This window comes from Felis catus, chromosome B3, assembly GCF_018350175.1.
Source record: "Felis catus isolate Fca126 chromosome B3, F.catus_Fca126_mat1.0, whole genome shotgun sequence".
In the NCBI taxonomy this organism is placed as follows: domain Eukaryota; kingdom Metazoa; phylum Chordata; class Mammalia; order Carnivora; family Felidae; genus Felis; species Felis catus.
The window spans coordinates 141,807,847-141,830,979 of NC_058373.1; the positions used below are offsets into that span (position 1 = coordinate 141,807,847).

The following is a 23,133-nucleotide window of genomic DNA, read 5'->3' on the forward strand; positions in this document are numbered from 1 at the left end:
CCCACAAGCCGTGAGATCATGACCTGAGCTGAAATCAAGAGTCAAATACTCAACTGACTGAGCCCCCCGGATGCCTGTGGCCTAGCCATGTTACACGGGCTGGATTGGCAGATGTGGCCCGTGGCTACCATACTGGAAAGCCCAGTCTAAACCTTCCAATGAAGGGCCGGGTGGTTGGCCACATGCTTCCAGGCAGCGCCCTCTGCTGGCAGCTTGTAGTGCTGCCTGCCCAGTGCTGTCTGAGACCCACCTGAGCTTTGGGGTGGCCTGATCACAGGAGAGCTGGGAGACTCGGATGAGATGGCAGTGGGACAGCAGTGGACTTGGTACCTGGGGAGGGGACACTGTTGACTCGCCCGGTTCAGGGACAGGGATGCTCTATTGACGGAAATGCCAGTTGAGCCATGGTCACATTAAGTCAGAGGTTACTGGTGTTGAGTGATGCACCAGAGAGTATTAACGCCCATGCCTCTCCTGAGCTCTAGCTGCACAGGCTCACAAATGTACCTTGAGGCTCTCCCTATGCCTGCCTCATGTGAGACCCCCAACTGTGCCTAGGGCAGTTTAGGACCTGGCATTGTCCTCAAAAGACAATTGTTGGGAGCCCTTCCTCCAAATTGCCCCCAACCCCTGGTGCTTTCACAGCCCAGGAGGGGCTGTATAACTTGCCTACCCCCATCCACCGCTCCAAGCAGGGCCAGCCAGCGGCTGCTTCTCACCGCCACGTGGGGGCGCGGTGGCAGGCCAACGTGCCCCAGCCCTAACCCCCTAACCGTAGAGGCGTGCGGCTCCCCAGCTCCCTGCGCCAGGAGGGATGCCCAGGCTGCGGTGGTTTGGGGACAGAAATCCTGTCTCTTCTGGGTCCAGCTCTTAAACTGTGGCCCTCTTCGTCACCCTGCAGCCCACACACCCCGAGGAATTCTGTCCGTAGTGGGGGCTGTCCCTGGCTGCACCTGGCAAGGAGGCACACGGACCTTCTGTTTCCAGCCCCCCACACCTCTCCGGGACTGGCCCACGAATGAGGCAGGGGAATGTCCCGTTCTCAGGAACTCGGCAGCGTCCATCTTTGGGTGCCTCCTCCCCAGCCCGTTGGAGCTTTATCGGGACCGGGAGTGTGTACACCCGGCCCTTCCCATCCCCTGCTCCCACTCTGGGTGCCCCCCCCCCCCCGCCAGCGTAGGAATGAGACCTAAAAGCGCAAAACTGGCTGCATTTGTGACACCCAGACGGGTGAAGACTAGGTGGTTACGTAAACGGGAGGGAAGTTTCGGTTATTACTTCAGAAACACCCTTTGGCCACACGGCGGGCACATTTCTCGCTTTCCCTCGAGGGGCCACCTTGCGCACCCAGACTTTCACGCACTCCAACTCGGGCTCCTTCGGACTGGGGTCAGCGCCTCCGACTTGGCTTTTCCTGGAGGCGCCAAGACGCAGGGAGAGCAGACTCTGGTCCAGCTGTGCTCTCTTCAGTCGCTGACACAGCTTCCCCGTGTCCCCGGGGCCCTCGCCACCTGCCCCGTGGCCCCGCGAGGAGACCAGGGACGCTAGGCGTGGACCCGCCAGGCAGGCGGAGCCAGCTTGTGGGGGTTGGGGGTTCCAGGGAGAGGTTTTGGGAACAGTCGGCGCAATACGGACGTTTGGAGTCTGGAATGAGGTTCCCAGGGAGGTTTCAGAGAGAAGGAAAGGGGCCTAGGACCGCGCGCAGAGAACGCGTTTATTTGCAGGCGCCCTAGGGGGCGGAAACAGCCAGCTGGACCTTGCTCTGCCGCCGGGGCAGGAAGCGCGGAGGAAACGGGGTTGCCAAGGACAACGCGTTCTGGGCGGAGCTGCTGCTAGGATAGAGCTTGAGGAGCTGGGGGCGGGGCCTGGGAAGGAGGGGGGAGAGGGCGGAGCGTGGGGGGACTGAGCCAGAAGCGGCATTGTGATTGGAGAAGATCTCATGCTCTGGGCGGGGCCTGAGCGCGGGGGGGCGGTGTTGGGGTTGGGGCGGAGCTAGGGGCGGGGCGGGGGCGGGCGCCGAGAGCTGGAGCGGGTGGCGGAGACGTGGTTGGCCGGGACGGAGAGCCCTGGGAGGGGTCGAGCCGGCAGGGGCGGAGCCGAGAGGGAGTGGGCGGTGCTGGGTCGCGCCGGGCCTGGGGCCGAGGCGGCGCGGCGCTGACAGCTGAGTCGGCTCGCGGCCTCCCGCCCCCTCGGTGCCCGGCCCCGACCCAGGCCTGGCCTGCCCGGGAGCCATGAGCCCCGGGCTGCTGCTGCTGCTCGGCAGCGCCGTCCTGGTTGCCTTCGGCCTCTTCTGCACCTTCGTGCACCGCGCTCGCAGCCGCTACGAGCACATCCCCGGGCCGCCGAGGCCCAGGTGAGCGGGGGGTGGGGGCGGGGGCCTGGATGGGGCGCTCGAATGGGGGGCCGGGGGGCCGCGTCCAAGCCGGCGTCGGGGCCGGGGGTCCAGCCTCGCGGTTGCGCGTGGCCGCTTGGAGACGGCGGCCGGGAGAGGGGCGCTAACTATTCTTAGTAACAAATTACTCACAGCCGCAGCAGCTGGTCCGCGCCCACCGCGCTCTGCTGGGCCCCACAAACGTGATGGCAGCGACAACCCTGTTAGGTAGGCGCTATTGTTACCCCATCGTTCAGACGAGGAGACTGAGGCGCGCAGAGGCAAAGTCATCTGCCCAAGGTCACACAGTTGGTAAGCCTAGATTGAAACCCAGGTCAGCCTTGGCTCTAAAGTGAGCCCTCGTAACTTTGGGACTTTGAATGGGGTCACTCAACCTGAATTGGATCACGTTATACTTGGGTCACATTACCCTTGGTATTTCTGTCCTGGTACATGCTTTTTGCTTCTCCTAGTACTTCCATTCCATCCTTGTCCCCCACCCCCACCCCCACATACCTCCTCCCACCCGAAGCTTACCTTTCTGAAGCCTAAATCAAATGTGTCATTCCTCTGCTCCCAAAGCTTCCCATCACTGCAGAAGGAAATCGAATTCTAAATTAAGTCCACTCTATGGCCTGCAAGGCCCCTGCTGAGCTCTTAGAACCCACTCTGTGCTGTTCTCATCCCCCCCTTTGCTTGCTCACTGCTGCCCCCAGTCTTTCTGCAACCCCCCTCCTGCAGCTGATTTCTCCTCCAGGGTCTTGCTGGAGACCATCCACCACTGTGTGTAAAGCCCACCTAGCCCCGAACTTCTTATGCGGCCATCTCCCCCGAAGTTGCCTTCTGTTCACTTGTTGACTGTCTGCTCACCTGTTGACTGTGTCTGTCTCCCCCCTTTAGAATGTGAGCCCTAGGAGGGCAGGGTACTGTGTGTTCCCTTGTGTATGCCCGGCTCCTGGCACTTTGCAGATGCTCAATAAATACTTGCTGAATGAATGAACAATGGTATTAGATACACTTTTTAAAACCTCAAGACATGAACATTCTGGAAGGTGTCCACCTCCAGCACAAGCCAGATGACCTGGCATTAGAAGCCTGAATTCCTGTTTGGTGGGTTCGGGAAAGATCTCTATGGCTGGTGACACAGGGAAGCGATATTTCTCCCTGCTGGCTGGCTGTCTTTCCGGGTGCCCTCACCCACCTCTGGTTCTTTCTTTTCCCATGCTTAGCAGCTCTGTCTTCCACGCCACCCAGATGCTCCTTCCCCTCACCTTCCAGATGTGGCTCGAAGGCTAACTCCTCAGGGAGGTCCCACCTGCTTCCATGCCCGAATATATTATGTTCGCTTTGTAAACTCCATGTCATTGGAACTGTGACGTTGGAATAGTTGTTGGGCAACTATTTGTGCAACCTCTTGTTAAATGTCTGTCTCTCCCATAAGCCCGTGTCTGTCTTGTTCACTGCCATGTCCCTGACACCTTAGCGCAGCAGCAGCGGGTACGTGCATATGGATGCTCGGTGAACAGTGAGTCAAAGTGGATGGTGGAAATCGCCTACAAGTCCTGTTAGGGACGCTGTCACCCTTTCAAGTTTTCCCGATCGGCCATCGACAGCTTGGGATTGAACGAGCTTTGTGTTTGTTCTGCTGGGCCTCGTGATGATTTGGGCTTCACATAAACCCCAATGCTTCAAGCACTGCAGACCTGGTCTGGTCTCTTTGTCTTGAGAAGGCAGAACTGAAATCACGCCCCTCTCTGCCCCTCTCCCATATATTTTTTCTTAATTGTGTTTTCAAAATAAAACTGTGCCCTAAACTTTACCCCTTTAAAGTGTACAATCAGTACTTTTGGGGGCAGTGACAGAGTTGTGCAGTCTTGCTCCGGAACATTTTTATCACCCCAAATAGAGACCCAATACCCCTTAGGTGTCACTCCTCACCTCCCCCTACTCCTCACCCCCACCTCCAACCCTAGGCAGCCACGGATCTGTTTTCTGTCTCTAGATTTGCCTGTTCTGGACATTTCATATAAATGGAATCATACGATATGTGGCCTTTTGTGTCTGCCTTCTTTCATTTAGCACAACGTTTCCAAGGTTTATCCATGTAGTAGCCCGTGCCCGTATTTCTCTCCTTTTTACGCCTGAATTCTCCCGAGTCCTACACTGCAGAATCTACGTGTGACCTACAGGTGCCTGTGGGCGGGTGGAGGAGTAGGAGGAGGTTAATTACATAATATTTAATTATATAATTATAGTTGGGCTCTTTATTCTGAGGAGGTGAACTGAATGATACATATGCAGAAAGATTTTGGATTAACCGTTGTCTGGTGGTCACATCTAAGAGTGCACTAAATGAGAGTTCTGGAACCCTTTCTGGCACAGATCAGATGCTTTTGTATTCAGCGCCTGGATCCTCAAACCGTGACTGGCAACACCATGGTTGGCTGAGAAGGGTACATGTCGAGTCTCTGGTGGTACCATTTGCCCCGTGGCGCTTCTAGGCTTTGCCAGCTTTCAGGCAAGGATCCCTCTGCCTTCCAAGGGGCAGCTGCTATGCTTCCCCACCCCCCACCCATCCTCCTCCTTATTCGGCAGGAGTCACCGGGCTGCCCTCTCCTCCAGGATGCCCTCCCGGAGTTCCCCACAGACAACATCCTATTGCAACCATCCGTGTCACAGCCGAAAACTCCGACCCCACGTTCAGATCCCACACAGACACTTGTGGCTTCTTCATTTCTCTGTTGCTGTTCCCAACTTTCCCATCAACCCCCCGCGCTCCTGGTAGCGTGGGATGAATGTAAACTTGGCAACAAAAAGTCTCGCCCTTCCAGGTTTTATTTTAGAACGGTTTTTCCAGTATGACTCCTGGCTGGCACGGGTTTCCTCCTCTGCTCCCTGCTTGTCAAGTTGCCAGGGGTGAGGTCTGTTCAATAAATTGCCCGATGGTTCCTGGCGATGGTGGAGACCCCTTGCCGGCTCTGTTGGGCAGTGCGTCCAATTGGGGCCATCGTCGCCCCATTCCACTGGCGCGAGGCAGCCATGGCCCGTCACCCTCACTCCCGGCAGTGGCCCCCATCCACACCCCAAGCTGTCATGTGGCTCCCTTCATCCCTGTGGCTGGCCTCACCGTGGGCTGTCCGGATGACCTCTTCTTTATTATCCAAGACGTTCTCTGTCCTCAGGGAACCTTGATTCCCACTGTGCCAACCGCAGCATTACAGGAAAGGGCATGTGCCAGGGACCGGGCAGGGGAGGGGGTTTTCACCCTCCTTTCTCTCCCTGGACTGCTCTGTCTTATCGCGCCTACCGACAGGGACATGCCAGGTGGACTTCTCTCAGCCCCCCACCCCAGTCGCAGCATCCCACCATCCCCCAATCCTACCATCCCTTACCTGTTTGTTTCCAACGCCCGGTCTTCCGGCTCTGCCTTTCCCTCCCCGGTGTCCCCCTGCAGGAATGGGAAGGAATGGGTTTTAGTCCCCTTTCTTGCCGGGCACTGGGAACCTCACGCCTCTCTGTCGCCTTGGCCTTCTTGAGGTGTCACTCACCTTCTTCCCCAAGTGGCATTGGGCCCCAGCGTTGAAGGCGGAGGCTCTCAGACAGGCCTGGTGGGGTGGAGAGGGTCTATCGCTCAGGTGTTCCAAACAGAACATCCTCCCCAAGTGCGCAGCTACGACAGTGGCCACGGCTACTAGGTTATTCTGGAAACACAGCCAGGCGCGCGTGATGTCCACAGGCCATCTTTCTGCAGGTGGGGCATTGTCAGTTCAAAGCCACTCGCCCCGAGTGGGCCTCAGCTGCCGGGCGGCCACACCGCCCTCCTTCCTCCCGCATCTGCCCGCCCACTCTTGACGCGATCTCGCTTCTCCTCAGGCCCCGCCACCTCCCCCTCTGTCCCCACTCTCAGGCTTCATGCCTACCTCCTACCTCCCTGGGTAAATGGAACAGCCTGAGAGAACTTCCTTCCGGGGCTCTGCCACCACAGCCACCCCCTTCCCTGCACCCGGGCCCACACGCCCTTCCCACTGGGACCTAGGTGCTCCCGGCCAAGGAGAGCTGTCCCCTGGGTTCGGCGACCCCGCCCAGCGGGGCCCCTTCTCTCCCATGTCATCAGTTTTCCTTCTCTCCAGCATCATTCCCATTTTTATATAACATGTTGTAAAAGAACAACCATCCTTCTCTTCCCTTCTCGTTCCCTCCAGCTGCCGCCCCCTTGTCTCTGCACCCCCTCAACAGTCCCCCTGAGAAGCCTGTTTTGGGTCCCCATCCCTCCCTCCCCTCCTGTCTTGGGCCCAACACCCCATCGGGCTCTGGCACCCACCTCTCCCGAGCAGCCCACCCTGCTTTGACCAAAGTCCCAGTGATCTCCCTGTAGCTACACACACACACACACACACACACACACACACACACACACACGGTGGCCCTTCAGTCCTCCCTCGTCTTGCCTGACCCTGGACAAGTCCCTCCCTTGTCCCCTTGGCCTGCTTTCTTCGCAGGCTGCCCACTCCACTCTCCCTCGGCTCTCCTCTGGTGTCTTCTGTTCAGTCTCCCTGGCTGGTTGTCCCTTTGCTGCCTGGCTCAGTCCTCGGGTCCCTTCTCTGTCTACACTCACCCCCTTGTGGTCTAATCCGGCTGCTGGTCTGTAAGGGCTGCCTCTCAGCTGAGGACTGTCACATTTACATCTCTGGCCTTGGCCCCAAGCATTTCCTCACACGCTGCCCTTGGTGCTTTCCTCTGCAAACCTGCCAGGTTCAAAGCCCGACTCCGGATTTAGTCTGCTTGTCTCAGGTTGGTTCCCAGACATTGATCCTGAGGCAGGAATTGAAACGGGGGCCCCTGGGTGGCTCAGTCGGTTGAGCGTCCGACTTTGACTCGGGTCATGATCTCGCGGTTCGTGGGTTCGAGCCCCGTGTGGGGCTCTGCACTGATGGTATGGAGCCTGCTTGGGATTCTGTCTTTCCCTCTCTCTCTGCCCCTCCCCGGCTCATGCTCTGTCTTTCTCGCTCTAAAAAAAAAAGAGAGAGAAAAAAAAGAAATGTAAGTGGTTTGGGGGGTTGGGTGGTGATCCCTGTGGGAGTTGGGAATGCAGAGAGAGAGGAGGTCAATAAAAAAAGCCAATAAAGCAAATTACCTCTGGGGGCCAGTGAGGTGCAACCCCCTGGGGGAGCGCTGAGAGCCGGCCCCACCAAGGTGCAGGGCGCAAGGTCATTGGTGGGGGGCTGCTCTGGGGGTGTTGAGCTGGAACTCCTGGCCCGTCCTTCCTGCAGGCAGAGCCGGGAGCCCCAGGCAGTGTCTCCATGCTGCCCCCAAAACCTTCCTGGCTGCATGGACGAGGGCAGAGGCGGGCACGATGCAGTCTGCTGCCCTGCAACCAGCCCCTCTTTGGTCCTCCCCACCTTAGGACACGGCAGCTCCACTCATCCTTCCAAGGATCAGGACAGAAGCCTTGGGGCAGCCTGATACCACCCTCCCACCCTCGTCCACACCCCCAGCAAGTCTGCTTGGCTCCTCCTCCAACCTGCCCTGGGAACCTGGCTTCTCACTGGTCTGCGCCCTATCCGCTCCCCCAGCCCCTTGCTGGTGCCCCTGCCTCCACTCCTGCCTCCCACCCACCCCGTTTACTCCCAGCACAGCAGCTGTGAGAGGGAGCCATTGAAAACCCGTCAGACCCTGTCTCTGCTCTGCTCAAGACCCTCCGGTGGCCCTCTGCTTTTCAAGGTCAGAGCAGTGTTGACACCAGCCCGCAAGGCCCTTGGCGATCTGCCCCCTCCCTTGGTGACCCCATCTTGTATCACATCTCCCTCACTCTACTCCAGCCACAACACCTTCTCACTGTTCCTTGAACTTATCACGCACATTCCTACCTTAGGATCTTTGCACCTGCTATCTCCTTTGCTGGAATGCCCTTCCCCTAGGTACCTGGGTAGGCTAGTCCTTCATTTATTGCAGCTCACGTTTACCTTCTTTTTTTTATAAAAAAATTTTTTTTTCGTGTTTCTTCAATTTTTGAGAGAGAGAGCGCGCGTGCACGCAAGTTGGGGAGGGGCAGAATCTGAAGCAGGCTCCAGGCTCTGAGCTGTCAGCACAGAGCCCGACGCGGGGCTCGAACCCACGAACCGCGAGATCATGACCTGAGTGGGATGCTTAACTGACTGAGCCACCCAAGCGTCCCATGTTACCTTCTTAAAGGGCCATTCCCGACCTGCCTGTAGAAAATGGCACCACCTACTCCAGCCCCAGCTCTGATTACCAACCCCTCTGATTTTTCCGTCACTCCCCTTCTTTTCTTTTCTTTTCTTTTCTTTTTTCTTTTCTTTTCTTTTCTTTTCTTTTCTTTTTTTCTTTTCTCTTCTTCTTCTTCTTCTTCTTCTTCTTCTTCTCACTCTCTTCTTTTTTTCACTTCTTCTTTTCACTCTCTATCTCCAGGAGAAGGTGAGTTCCCCGGCTCAGAAAGCCCCACCTGTAGTTTCTGTCACCCGTTCTGGATGGGGTCGTGAGTGAGCTTGACTGGAATAAGCCGTGCAGGAGACAGGAAGCACCTGTCAAACGTGCCACCAGGTGACGCCAGATAGACTTGTTGACATTCTGTTGATCACCCACCCACGGCGGACTTAGCGTGACCAAACCATCCCCTGGTGAGAAGGACCGTGGGATGCCTTGGTGCCAGCCGAGCAGCCGTGGACGGGTGACCACCTCTCCAGCCTCAGCTGCCCTACCTGTAAGCCAGGTTAACAACAGACCTACCTCCAGGCAGTAGGGGGAGGACAGATGGAATGAGGCCCAGCATGGCGCCCAGCATGTATGTAGTCAGTGTTCAGGGGATGTCTCCAGGTAATTCGGCACAGCACTATGGGACCCTTTCCACACGCCAGGCCCTCCCCTCCACACCAGGGAACCCGCCAGACCTGTATTTGCATCCTGCCCGCATTCTTACACTGGGTGCCCTGAGCCAGTGCCGTGCCTCCTCGGGCCTCAGTCGTCCCATCTGCAAAGTGGGCCTAATAAGGCCGCCCTCACAGGGTCCTGTGGGGAAGGGAGCACTCTTTAATGGTGACTTCGGGTGATCTTAATGTTTCCCGTTTCTTCTAGTTTCCTTCTAGGACACCTCCCCTACTTTTGGAAAAAGGATGAGGTTTGTGGCCGCATGCTCCAAGATGTGTTTTTGGATTGGTGGGTCCTAATTGTCATTTGTTGCCCTTACTCCAGCCCAGGTCCCTCATGGGGCAGCCCCACCCCTTCCCCAGGCCAGCACACACACTCCCGCCTCCCCTGCCAGGTCACTCCCACCCCCGAAGTCCCTCCCCTGAGCGCAGAGGCAGAGGAGGCTGGTTCAGAAGGCAACCTCTGCCTTTGGCAGCTGTGTGACCTGAGACCAGACATCAGAAACTCTGAGCCTCAGTGTCCTTGTCTGTAAGCTGGGTGGGGGGTGTGACTCAGTAACAGTCCTTGTACGTGGTGGTGCTTCGCACTTTCCAAAGCATTTCAAAGACACGATATCGCTTGATTCCCAGCAAAATCTTTTGGGTCAAAGGAGGAGTGTAGCAACCCTATTTCATGGGTTTGAAAACTGAGACCCAGTGTGGGATGTGACTCAGCAGTGAGTCCGTGTTAAGCCCCTCCTGGGATGGGACACCCTGATCCTCCCGCTGGGTGGTGATGATATTCACATCTCCGGTCGTTGACAGCCTCCTTTGGGTCATTTTGGTTTCCAGGGCTAAGAAGTACGGACCCGTCGTGCGGGTCAACGTCTTCCACAAAACCTCAGTCATCGTCACGAGCCCCGAGTCGGTCAAGGTAGGAAGCAGAGCAGTTTCTATGGGGAGAGCCCTTCCCTTCCCTTCCCTGGGTTGGGGGCACAAAACTCGACCCCAGAGGCTGTAAGAGAAATGTCTCAGAGTCACCAGCACTTGGGCTCATTTCCCAAGGATCCAAAAGTCAGTGGCATCTTTCTCTCTGAACACCCACCATTTGGGAGTTTTGCCCAAGTGATGTGCACACATTTAGCTAGCTCATCCCTCTTAGCCTTGGTTCCTTCATCTTCGAGGTGGGATCATAACCCCTCTGTCTCAGGGCTACCATGAGATTTCAATATCAATTGATTCATTTAACAAATGTTTATATCAACACATACTTATTTAACAAGCAAAGGGGCAAAAGATGCTTAAACATGTACTTCTTTACTTCCCGATTATGAACCCGTTTAATCCTCACGGGGGTAGAGACTGTTATCAGTCCCCATTTTAGAGATCAGGAAACTGACACGGTCAGCACTGATTGGTCTGGACTACGTGGAGGGCGGTGCCTGCGATCTGGAGACTAAGAATGGCCCTCAGATCGTTTACCTTGGACTTGGCTGACGTGGGCTCAAGTTTGGGCTCTGTCACCACTCTGGGCCTCAGTTCCCTCATGTGTAAAATAGCGATGATGCCTCTTACAGGTGGCGAAATAGCATGTTTGAGCCATCTAGCCCATGCCTGGCACACAGCAGTTGCTCAATAAATGATGGTGCTCTTTTTCTCCCAGTGGGTACTCAGCAGGGTGAGCCTTGGCATGACAGGGAGAAGATGCAACTTAGGGTCCAGATCAGGAGAAAAGCCGAACAACCATGGTGTCTCTAAAAGGATGTAACAAATACTTTTTTCGTAAAGCTTAATTTCAAGTGTAGACACAGTTTAAGATTTTTAGGGGCACCTGGGTCTCTCAGTCGATTAAGCATCTGACTTGTGAGGTCACAATCTCACGGTTCGTGGGTTTGAGCCCCGCGTCAGGCTCTGTGCTGACAGCTCGGAGCCTGGAGCCTGTTTTGGATTCTGTGGCTCCCTCTCTCTCTGTCCTTCTCCTGCTCTCTCTCTCTCTCTCTCCAAAATAATAAACATTAAAAAAAATTTTAAGATTTTTAAAGCATGCTACCAAAAGCCATACACAAGACCTTCATGACGCTCAATGAGAAAAGTTGAACAATATATATTAATATGATGCATTGCATAGATTAATTTTCAAGTATTAAACCAACCTTGCATTCCAGCTCTCATGATACAATTTGCTCATCTTCTGCTAAGAGTTTTTGTTTTTATACTTGTCTTGTTTGGGGATCAGATTAATAGGCTTCACAAGATGAGTTGGGAAATGTCCCCTCTCCTCTATTCTCTGAAGGAGTTTCTATGGGGTGGTGTTATTCCTTCCTTTAATGTTTGATAGGATTCACCAGTGAAGCCATCTGGGCCTGGCATTTTCTTTGATGGAAGTGCTTTTTGTTTTGTTTTAATTACTCAATTTATTTAATTGATTTATGGCATTCAGAGTTGCTATTTTTCTTGGGTTTGGTAATTTATTTATTTATTTATTTATTTATTTATTTAGAGACAGAGACAGCTCAAGTTGGGGACGGATAGAGAGAGAGGGAGAGAGAGAGAATCCCAGACAGGTTCTGTGATGTCAGTGCAGAGCCAGATGAGGGGCTTAAACCCACAAAGCTGCGAGATCATGGCCTGAGCCGAACCCATCCAGGTGCCCCTGTAATTTGTGTCTTTCAAGAAATTTGCCCATTTCATCTAATTAAAATTATTGGTATCAAGTCGTCCATAATATTTATTGATTTCCTTTTTCATGTCTCCTGGATCTGTGGTGATATCCCTTCTTTCATTACTACAAATAATTTGGGCTTTCTTTTATTTTCTTAATCAAGCTAGCAAAAGGTTTATCAATTTTATTTATCTTTTTAAAGAACCAGCTTTTGGGTCTATTGGAATTCTCCATTGTTTGTCTATTTTGTACTTTATTGATTTCTGCTCTTTATTATTTCCTTCCTCTATTCGTTTAGGGTTTAATTTATTCTTGTTCAAATTTTTAAGGTGGGAGTTTAGAAAATTGATTTTAGACCTGTTTCTTTTCTAATATAAGCATTTAAATCTATACATTTCCTTGTAAATACTACTTTAGGGACAAATGTACCACACATTTCAATATGTCGTGCTTCTTTTTTCATTCAGTTCAAAATATTTTCTAACTTCCCTTGTGATTTCTTCTTTGAATCAGGGATTATTTATATGCATATTGTTCACTTTCTAAATATTATGGTATTTACAAATATCTTTCTGTTATTGATTTCTAATTTCATTCTGTAAGGACAGATGAAATACTTTTCATGATTTCAATCCACATAAAAAAATTGAAGCTTGTTTGATGACCTAGCACATGGTCTATCTTGGTGAATGTCCATGAGTACTTCAAAAGAATGAATATTCTGTAGTTGTTGAATGGAATATTTCAGAAATGTCAACTAGATCAAGTTGGCTGATAGTGTTATTCGAATCTTTTAAGTCCTCACTAATTTTCTGCATACTTGTTCTAGCAATTATTCTGAGAGGAATGTTGAACTCTCCAACCACAGTCATGGGTTTTTCTATTTCTACTTTAGGTTGTACCAATTTTGCTTTATGTATTTTGAAGTTCTGTTATTAGGTGTGTACACATTTAGGATTAATATGTCTTTGTGATGAATTGTGTGATTTATTTTTAGAAATGTCCCCTTTATCCTTGGTAATATTCCATTTCCTGAAGGATATTTTGTCTGGTGTTAATATAGCCACTCCAGCTATCTTCTGCTTAGTGTTGCTTGGTATATCTTTTTACCATCCTTTTACTTTTAACCTATCTGGGTTTTTAGATTTAAAGTGGGTTTCCTATAGATAGCATATAGTCTGGTCTGGTTGCTTTATACTGTCTGACAATCTCTGCCTTTTAACTGGAGTGCTTAGGTCATTTACGTTGAATGTAATTATTGATATGGTTGGGTTTAAATCTACCACGTGGCTGTTTTTCCTCTGTCCTGTTGTTCGTTCCCCTCTCTGCCTTTCCTGCCTTCTCTTGGATTGAGTATGTTTTAGTATTCCACTTTATCTCCACTATTTGATTATTGGCTCTCTTTCTTTCTCTCTTAGTGGTTGTCCTAGGGTTTATAGTATAATCTTTAACTTATATCAATCTACTATTTTATCTCTGTCTGTTTTTAAGGTTTTCTCTTTATCACTGGTTTCAGAAATTTGATTATGATCTGCCTTTATGTACTTTTTCTTGTTGTTAATTCCATGTAGGAGTCTTTGCACTTCCTGGATATGTGGGTTCCTTGACCATATTTGCAATACTTATAATAAATGTGTTAAAGTTCTTTTCTGCAAATTCCATCATCTCTATTATTTCTGAGCCTGGTTATAGGTAGATCTTTCTGCTCTTTGACGTGTCTAGTGATTTTATGTTGGCCCCTGGACATTGTGAATTGTACACTGTTGAGTTCTCAGTTTTGTTTTATTCCTTTAAAGAGTGCTGGAATTCATTCTGGCAGATGGTAAAGTTATTTGTGTAGATCAGTCTGATCCTTTGAGGCTTTTGTAGGGTTGATTTAGGGTCGGCTTTTACTCTAGAGCTAGTTAAGCCTCACTACCAAGGAGTGACTCTTTCTTCTGGGGGCCGCTAATAAAGGGCTTATGTCTGAAGTTTACCTCTGGCCAGTGGGAACTTGAACAGTTCTTGGCCTATGTAAGCTCTGAGAACTGTTCATCCTGTAGTTACTCAGTAATTCTCCTTGTCCCAAAAGTTGTTTTTAACTCAGCCTTATGTCCACGGTGCATGTACACAGGCTGGTATTCATTCGAAGATGTAGGGGATCCCTATGCAGATTTCTGCACAGGAGCTCTTTCTCCACATGGCTCCCTCCCCTCAGGTCCTCTGACATACAAGTTCTAGCCTCCTCTTGTATGTCTGGACTCTGATCTGTCTCATCAAATTGGAAAGCCTACGGGGCTATATTTGAGTTTCATCTTTTAGTGCCTTTATCCTGAAATTGCAGAAAGCTAGAGTAATCTTCGGTCATAGGTCTCATATCTTTTTTTTTTTTTCCTTTTCTTTCTTTTAGGATTCACAATCCTCCACTTCCTGTTGCTCAGTGTCTGAAAACAGATATTTCATGCATTATGCGTATTTTTCTGATTACTTATGGCAGGAGGACAAGTCCCCAGCAGTTATCCCTTAGTGGGCAGAAGTGTGCTGCCAGTGTGGACAGCAGAGAAGGTGCTGGGGGTGCTCCCATGCACTCCTCACATCCCAGAGCCCAGCTCACTGGGCCTTCAAAGGATCTCCAGCCCCAGGGACAACAGGCATGGGGACCCTTGACTTTGGGGGCACCTGATTAGAGCCTGTGTTGAGGCTGCTGTGCCTCAGTGTGGGGACTCCTCACTTTAGGTTGGGAGGGTTGGTCCAGACCTTGGACAATTTAGGAATGTTTGAGAGGGACCTGGGAGGTGGGTCTTTACTGCCATGGGGATGGGGACTTCAGGCATGGGTAGTGAGGAAAGTTCGTTTACAAATGACAGTGTTGGGGTGGGGGTGGGGTTCTCAGGATGTGGCTCATGCCCCAAGGTCAGCCATTTTGGGGGGTTCCTTTTAGCTGAAAAATTGATATTAGATCCCTGAGCTAAGCTCCCAGATACCAGAAGCCCCTGGATTAATGTACAATGGAGATACCATCTTCCTGATTCCCAGTGCCCACAGGATGAAGCTCAGGGGGCCAGAAGGCAGGCCTCTGGGATCCAGCCCCCGCTCATGCCCATCCCTACCTCTCATTCTGCCTGAATGCAGCAAGTGGCCTGGGCTTCCCCTGGCTGGATCACAGCCTTCTCTTCCCTCTCTGCCATGGCAAATTGCTGGGATTCAAATCCTGTTTCCACCATTCACCGTGTGTGTGACCTTGGGCTAGTTTTAAATCTCAGTTTCTCCATCATATGTAAGATGAGCATAAACACAGCACCCACATCTTAGGATTGACCGAGCACTAAATGAGCTACAGGTGCTGTTGTGCACCTGACATTTACGGGGCACGTGCTGTGTGCCAGGCACTTTTCTCAGCACTTTTCACGTAGAACAAATTTACCCTTTGCAGCAACCTCCCCAGAGTAACTTGCCTGTGGTCATGAAGTGAGTCCAGGGCAAAGCCAAGATGGTGAGCCCGGATCCAAATTCAAGCCAGCTGACTCCACGGTCTGAGCTGTTAACCCCTGGGCTATGCTGGCTCAAGGGCCATCAGCTAATGTTATTATTGCTACCATCCGGTTTGTGGCGAGGCAAGTTGGTCCTTCCTCCAGGAAGCCTTCCTTGGCTTCCATGGCTGGGTTGGCACTAACAGCCCCTGAACCTGTGCCAAGTGTGTCTCCTGTGTCCCAGAAGCGCTCCCTCCAGGCTTCTCCCCTTCCCTATTCTGGTTTCAGAGCAGCACCTGCATTTTCTTGTTCTCACTGCTTTAGAAGGTGGTGTGGTACAAGATCTGTGCATGGGCATGGAAGTGAGGACCCCCCACAACGCCACTCCAGCTGAGTGGCCACAGGAATATCACTTCACCCCTCTCTGCCCCACTTTCCTCACCCCCAAGCAAGATGCTATTGCTTGAAGACAGGACTTCTGGAAGGTTAGGTGGGATTGCACGGATTGAGGTGTTCACACCACAGCTGGCACCCGGTCAGTGGTGATTGTTGGGGCGTGTTTCACAAGAGTCCAGAAAACTGCCGAATCCTTTGCTTCGTCTCATGGGTACATGAGCTCACGTTGGCTTTTTGGGGATGTTTAGAAGTTCCTGATGTCAACCAAGTACAACAAGGACTCCAAGATGTACCACGCAATCCAGACCGTGTTTGGCGAGAGGTAAGGCATGCGGAGGGGCTGGGGGAGAGGCCAGGAATGCCTCTGGCTGCAAGCAGGCAGCCCGTGGGGCCCAGGGCATTGGGTATAGCATGAAGACCAAGGCCCTGGCTATCAGTCACACCACAGGTGCCCCATAAATGGTGGCTGCTGCTCTCGTCATTATCACCTCCCTTCTCCTCTTTCCCCTGTGGATAGCAGGCGGGAGTGTGGGGGTTGCAAGGTTGGTGCACATGATCACCCCCATTTCTTTTGTATTTCTTTTATTTTTTATTTTTGGTAAAATTCACAAAATTCTTCATTTTAACCACATTGGAGTTACAATTCAGTGGCATTTGGTCCATTCACAGTGTGGTGTAACCATCACCACTGTGTAGTTCCGGAATATTTCCATCATCCCCAAAGCTGACCCTGTCCCCATCAAGCCATCGGTCCCCCTGTCCCTTCCTGTTTCTCACATCAAGCATTTGTCTCCCCCAGACTGTTTGGCCAAGGTTTGGTGTCAGAATGTGACTATGAGCGCTGGCACAAGCAACGCAGGGTCATGGACTTAGCCTTCAGCCGCAGGTGAGTGTATCCAAGATGGCGGGTCTTGGGAAGGGAGAGGTCTTCACAGGAGGGGGCCTCGCCCAGGCTGAAGGTAGAGGGGAGAGCCAGGCAGGCTGCTGGGGGGACAAGGGGCTAGCCATCAAGGGCTGAGTAACACTGATGCCTGGGGATGGGGTCTTTATCCTCCCAAGAACTTGTCTGCTCAGACATCATCACTCCTCCTCTGGCTTTTTATTTTCCTTATTAGTGTTCTCATTGTTAGTAACATTTTATTTTTTAAATAACTATTTATTTATTTATTTATTTATTTATTTATTTATTTATTTTTGAGAGAGAGAGTATGATATGAGTTGGGGAGGGGCAGAGAGTGAGGGAGACAGAGGATCTGAAGTGGGCTCCCCACTGACACAGCCCCCATATGGGGCTCAAACTCACAAACTGCAAGATCATGACCTGAGCCAAAATCAGATGTTCAACTGACTGAGCCACACAGGTGCCCCTAAATAACTTTTATTGATATGTGGTTTTTATAACATATGTTTTACCTACTTATCCACAAAATGGAACAACCATCACCACAGTCAAATTTAGAACATGTTCATCACCCCAAAAAGCAGGCACTCCCCATTTCCCCTCAATGGGCTCAGCCCTGGGCAACCATTAATTTATTTTTCATTTCTATGGATTTTCGTATTCCAGACATTTCTTGTAAATGGACTCATACAACATTTCTTTTGTGTCTGGCTTCTCTCACTCAGAGAGAAGGTTTTCAAGGTTCATCCATGCTAAAGCCTCTTTCAGAACTTCACTTTTTAAATTGCCAAATGAAATTCCATTGTATGGACATACCACATTTTGCTTGTCTATTCATCAGTTGGTAGACATTTGCGATGTTTCCAATCTTGGCTGTTTCAAATTATGCTGCCATGAACATTTGTGTACAAGCTTTTGTGTAGATGTATGTTTTCACTTCTCTTGAGTGTGTACATACCTAGGGATGGGATTGCCAGGTCATAGGGGAACTCTGTGCTTAACATTTTGAGAAAGGTTATCTTTTAGTTGGATATAATTTCAAATTTACAGAAAAATTTCCAGAACAGTCTAAGCTACTTCTGTATATCTTTTACCCAGGTTCGCTTATTGTTTATTGTTTAAATCACCATTTGTTTTATCATTTCTTCTGGATGTGCATATATAAACATATTTATCATTCTTTGTGTGTGTGTGTATATTTACAATTTTTTAATATAGTGTTCTTTTAAAACCATTTGAGAGCAAGTTAGAGACATTGTGATCCCTTCCCTTAAATACTTATTTCCTAAAAACGTGGACATTATTTTGGATGTCAGTTATCAAAATGAGGAGATTTAACATTAATCCAATACAGTTATCTAATCTACAATCCACATTCGAGTCTTGTCATTGTCCTTGTCATTATAGCTATTTTTTTCCTTGTCTGAGGTCCAACCCCGGATCACAGGTTACACTTAGTTCCCACATCTCATAAGCCTCCTTTGTTCTGGAACAGATCTTTGTCTTTCCCTGACTTCCCTGATTTTAAGATTACAGGCCAGTTTTGTAGAACGTCCATCAATTTTGTGTGTCTCGGGTTATGCCTTTTAGGCAGGAATGGCACAGAACTGGTGTTGTGTCCTCAGGGCATCATATTAGGAGACCTGCGTTGTTGACCTGCCTCATTGCAGGAGATGTTAACTTCACTCACTTGTCGGAGACAGCGTCCTCCAGGTTTTTCCACCATTAAGTTACTAGTTAGTGCATAATCTGTGGTTGACTATATCTGACTGTATATACATAATCACCTAGACTTTCATCACAACCTCCCTGGCCTCCCTACCTCCTCCAATGCATCCACCTCACCACCCCTGGGGAGATCTTGCTAAAATTCACATCACTTTCCTATCCTGAAGCCTTCAAAGCCTCCCTATCACATGAAAGATGAAGGTCAGATTTCACCCACCCCCAGTCTGGCCTCCAGACCCCTCCAGCCTTTGTACCCTCTTTCCTCCATCTTTTGGGACATCTGGGCTCTTTCTGGCATCTCTGCCTATGTCCTTGCCTTTCTCTCTGCCTTGTGTGCTCCCCTGCAAAATTCCTGTGACTCCTTTGATACCCAGCTAAGATGTCACTGTTAGGGAGCTGTAGTCCCTGATCCTCTGAGGCTGAGTTTATGCCTCCAGCATGGCTCCTGTCACACCCACTGCAATGATTCTCATTTGGCCCACCTTCGCCACCAGACTGTGGGCAGAAGGCAGAAGACGCACCCTGTCCCTGGACTCCTGCGCTCAGCACAGCACCTGGCCCTTTGTGAGCTCTCCGGGAAGTCCATAGCGTGAATGAAAATATGAATGAAATAATGAATTGGGATAGTCTTGTCCTCACTGGAAAGTTGCCAGGAGTGAGAATGAGGAGGAACAGACTAGAAAGAGGCCTTCAATTAATACATTCTTGTGCCAAGAGCCAGGGTTACAAGAGCCAGCCAAGGTGATATAGCTGCTGCCCGCAGGAAGCTTTGAGGCTATAGATTCTAACCAGCTGACTTCCTGCAGCGGTCATGACATTAATACCAGCATCTCTGTCTTGGTGAACCATCCCCAGCACGTAGGACCTCACATTCGAACAGCACTTTGTGTTTTATTAAGAGCTTTCATAGGCGTTTTTATTTAAAAATTTTTAAATTGTGTTAAGATACACATACCGTCTGGCTCATTTTTATGTGCACAGTCCATGGCATCAAGTATGTTCACACTGTTGGGCTGATGTCACCACACATTTTTATTTGTGTCTCACAATAAGGTAATCATCTAAGAGATGGCTGTTTTATTAGAAAGGCAATGTTCACAAAGCTGTATGAAGAAGCTCTGGGAGCCCGCTCGGTTGTGTTTGTGAATGTGGTAGAGTTCTTGGTGAATCCGCCTTCACCGGTGAGAAAATAGAACCCTCTGGTGAGTGTCCTCTCCAGCCAGTATCTACGCAGAACATCATCATATACTCTTAATAAAATCATGACCATAAATTGCCAGTTTCTGCTTTTCTAGATTACTACTTTTACTGGAAGGCCTTGGTCTCAACCATTTCAATAAAAACAAAACAAAACAAACAAAACAAGGGGGTTGGGATTTTACCGTACTGCAAACACCTCGGCCCAACATTTTATATCTGTCACGTCCACAAGAGATTCAGTGTTAGTGTGACAGTCAGCCATGCGCCACCCAAACAGTCAACCTTTTAAAAGAAGACAACTACAAATAATCTCACGTATAAATATGTACTTGCAAAACCATGTAAGTGTCCTGGAGAAGTCAACTAGCTACGGAAGCATGTATAAGGGCTACTTGAGGCTTTAAGAGACATTTTCCTGGGAAAGTGGCTTTCGAGTATCCATCTGGAGAGCGGGCAGGTGTGCGAGTAGTAACAGGGCTTAGGGATGGAGCGTGGGAGGACAGAGACCCCCAGCAGAGGGGACAGCATGTGCAAAGACCCTGAGGTGGGAAGGAACGTTGTGCTGCAGAGGCGCTAAAAGGCCATGGTAACAGGAGACAGAGCTGCAGGTGGGCATCAACATGACAAACTCCCTCTGTGTCCATGTAAGGATGTTCCCCACACTGTTCAGAGTGACAGGTGCTTTGGAGTGTTTTCGGTTGGCAAGGGACTGGAGCAGAGTGGTGCCTTCAGTAGAGGCCGCCAAGGGTGAACCCTGCAGGTGGCTGGGTGGGGGCTGGGCAGCAGTGAGCAAGGATGCTGGGGCCCCACAGAGCCGGGAGCCAGGGCAGGACCGGTGGACGGGCAATGAAGAGCGATTTTCTTTCCTGATTAAAAATTCCCTTTCCTCCCATTTTCTCTAAGAACCTTTTATTTGGAAACCATTTCAAATTTCTGAATAAGTTTCAAGAATAAGAATAGGACAAAGAAGGGCGTCTGGGTGGCTCCGTCAGTTAAGCATCTGACTCTTGGTTTTGGCTCAGGTTATGATCTCGCGGTTCGTGAGATCAAGTCCCATGTCGGGCTCTGCGCTGACAGCACGGAGCCTGCTTGGGATTCTCTCTCTGCCCCTCCCCTGCTCAAGCTCGTGCTCTCTGTCTCAAAATAAATAAATAAACTTAAAAACAATTAAAAAAAGAAAGAGGCGCCTGGGTGGCTCAGTCGGTTGAGCGTCCAACTTCGGCTCAGGTCATGATCTCGCGGTTCCAGAGTTCGGGCCCCGCGTCGGGCTCTGTGCTGATAGCTTGGAGCCTGGAGCCTGCTCCGGATTCTGTGTCTCCCTCTCTCTCTGACCCTCCCCCGTTCATGCTCTGTCTCTCTCTGTCTCAAAAGTAAATAAACATTAAAAAAAAAAAATTAAAAAAAAAAAAAAGAAAGAATAGGAGAAAGAACACCCCGTACCCTTTACCCAGATTGGTAACATCAAAAATCACTTCTGATTACAAAAGCAACAGGTTTTCTTAGTAAAAGTTCAGAAACACGTAATGCACCAAGAAACAACCTCCCTTCTCTCCCTTCCTCGGGGTCACCATCTCTTGTGAATTTGGAGCGTGTCCTTCCGTACTTCTCCCTAGGCTCTGTGTTCGGGCGACAAGCTGGGGTAGCTGTCCCCGGGCCAGGAGTGCTGTGGGAGTTCTGGGTCCGAGGACTCATTTCCATGCAGAGTTGGGGGCTGTGATTGCTCAGGGACAGGGAATGAAATGGAAAAGCAGGCTGCAGGTGGCGACCGGGACAGGGCAGGTGAGGAGAGTGGGCGGTGCGAGCAGAGGGGTCCACGGCTGGGACCCCAGTGAGCCCGTCCTGAGCTGCAGGGGGCACTCAGAGGCCTCTCTTCCCTTCCCACCCTGTGTCGCCTGGAGTCCCTCCACTGCCACGATCAATGGAGGTCAGAGTTGAGGGGCCCCGTGGCAAACGACCCGTGGAACCATGCAGGCAAAGGCAAAGGGACAGCGTTCGTCCTGAGGGGGATGGCGAAGCCCCAGGGCTTGGTTTGATGACTGCAACCCCAACCTGGGAGCCAGGCCTCAAGGGACGGCCACCTCCACTCTGCCCACTGGTCCCCCCACGTAGAGGGGCCGCGGGATGACTGGGCTGGTCCTGGAGGCCCCTGACAGCTGTGCTGTTTCCCCAGCTCCCTGGTCAGCTTGATGGAAACGTTCAACGAGAAGGCGGAGCAGCTGGTGGAGATTCTGGAGGCCAAGGCGGATGGGCAGACCCCGGTGTCCATGCAGGACATGCTGACCTGCACCACCATGGACATCCTGGCCAAGGTGACCGGAGCACGGCGGGCCCCTGGAGGGGGCGGTGCCACCCGGGGCCCACCACTGCTCCTCCCTCTGTCTTCCCTTTCCTTGCGCTCGCCCTCCCTCCTGCTCCCCCAACATCGGCCCCTTCTCTGGGTGGGGAGTCCCCTGTCTCCTCGAACATTCGAGACCACAGCAACGAATGCACTCTCCAGACGCCGGACGCCGAAAGGTGTGGGGACCGGCCTGTGTCTGGTCAGTGGCAGGAGCAGGATTGGGTCTCAGGGCTGCCTGGCTCCCGGCTCGAAGCCTACCTCCCCCTCGGCGCCTGCCCTGGGTCTGGCTTGGCTCTGCACCTGGCAGGCTCGGCGGTGGCCCAGGGACTCCCAGCACGGTTAGGCAGCCCCGGCGGCTGGAGTGCAGGCGCAGTGAGTCATTGTCGCTCTACAGCTCACTGGGAGGCTGGGTGCAGAGGGGCCAGCAAGGAAGGCTGCATTTCAGGGCAAATGCATTTTGTCATGGAAGGAAGCCAAGGGTGGTGGGGTGGCTACTGTGTGCCCCGTAGTCGTCACTGCATCCCACGGGGTTGGAGTCGTCGTGGGTCAGGGCCCATGCCGCCTGGGTCTCTAGCTGAACGGCCCCAGGCTCCGTGCTGGGTCTTCCAGTCTTCCCACCCCACCCCCAGGGATGACCTCGGCCCCCTCTCTCCCCCAGGCAGCTTTCGGGATGGAGACAGGCATGCTGCTGGGTGCCCAGAAGCCTCTGTCCCGGAAGGTGAAACTGATCCTGGAGGGCATCACTGCATCTCGAAACACTCTGGCGAAGGTAACGTCTCCACACCCCCTCCGAGGACCAGCCACCATAGCTCTGTGCTAATTTGCCAGAGCACCCCCTCCAGGGACCTTTTTCCAGAATGGGTTTGGAGTTCCGGTGTGACCCAAGTGACTTCCGCATCAGTTAGGATCTGCGTAGATCGCCGCAAGGAGAGACTCAAACTCAAGGTGGTTTGAGTAAATCGGGAGTCCGTCTTTCTCTCACGTAAAATGACCCTGAGGCAGGCGATCCGGGATGGCTGCGATAGCGCCACAATGTCAGATGTTTGTGGAATTTTCTAGCTTTCTGTTCCACTGTCCCCAGCACATCACCTCATTGTTATAAGATGGCTGCGGCAGCTCCAGCCATCACTTCCTTGTTCTAGGCATGAAGGAGGGAGGAGGGAGAAAGGTGGTACTCGAATGGATTCCCAGACAGATGCCCAGGGCCCTTTCCTGTTCCCTGGGA

At 51.4% G+C, this 23,133-nt stretch overlaps 1 protein-coding gene across 2 annotated transcripts in view; it reads left to right on the forward strand.

The window, feature by feature from the left end:
* The first annotated feature begins 2,113 nt into the window (after positions 1 to 2,113).
* CYP46A1 (cytochrome P450 family 46 subfamily A member 1) overlaps positions 2,114 to 23,133 on the forward strand; it is a 32,371-nt gene continuing 11,351 nt past the window's right edge. Inside the window, exons 1-7 of one of the 2 annotated variants that reach the window (XM_023256212.2) lie at positions 2,114 to 2,353; positions 9,464 to 9,544; positions 10,087 to 10,168; positions 15,990 to 16,063; positions 16,541 to 16,627; positions 21,741 to 21,879; positions 22,567 to 22,677. In XM_023256212.2, the coding sequence (XP_023111980.1) occupies positions 2,232 to 2,353; positions 9,464 to 9,544; positions 10,087 to 10,168; positions 15,990 to 16,063; positions 16,541 to 16,627; positions 21,741 to 21,879; positions 22,567 to 22,677 (696 nt within the window). In that variant the 5' untranslated portion in view covers positions 2,114 to 2,231. Of the gene's footprint in view, positions 2,354 to 2,472; positions 2,684 to 9,463; positions 9,545 to 10,086; positions 10,169 to 15,989; positions 16,064 to 16,540; positions 16,628 to 21,740; positions 21,880 to 22,566; positions 22,678 to 23,133 lie in introns of those variants that run through there. The other variant, XM_045060504.1, reaches the window with a different exon arrangement.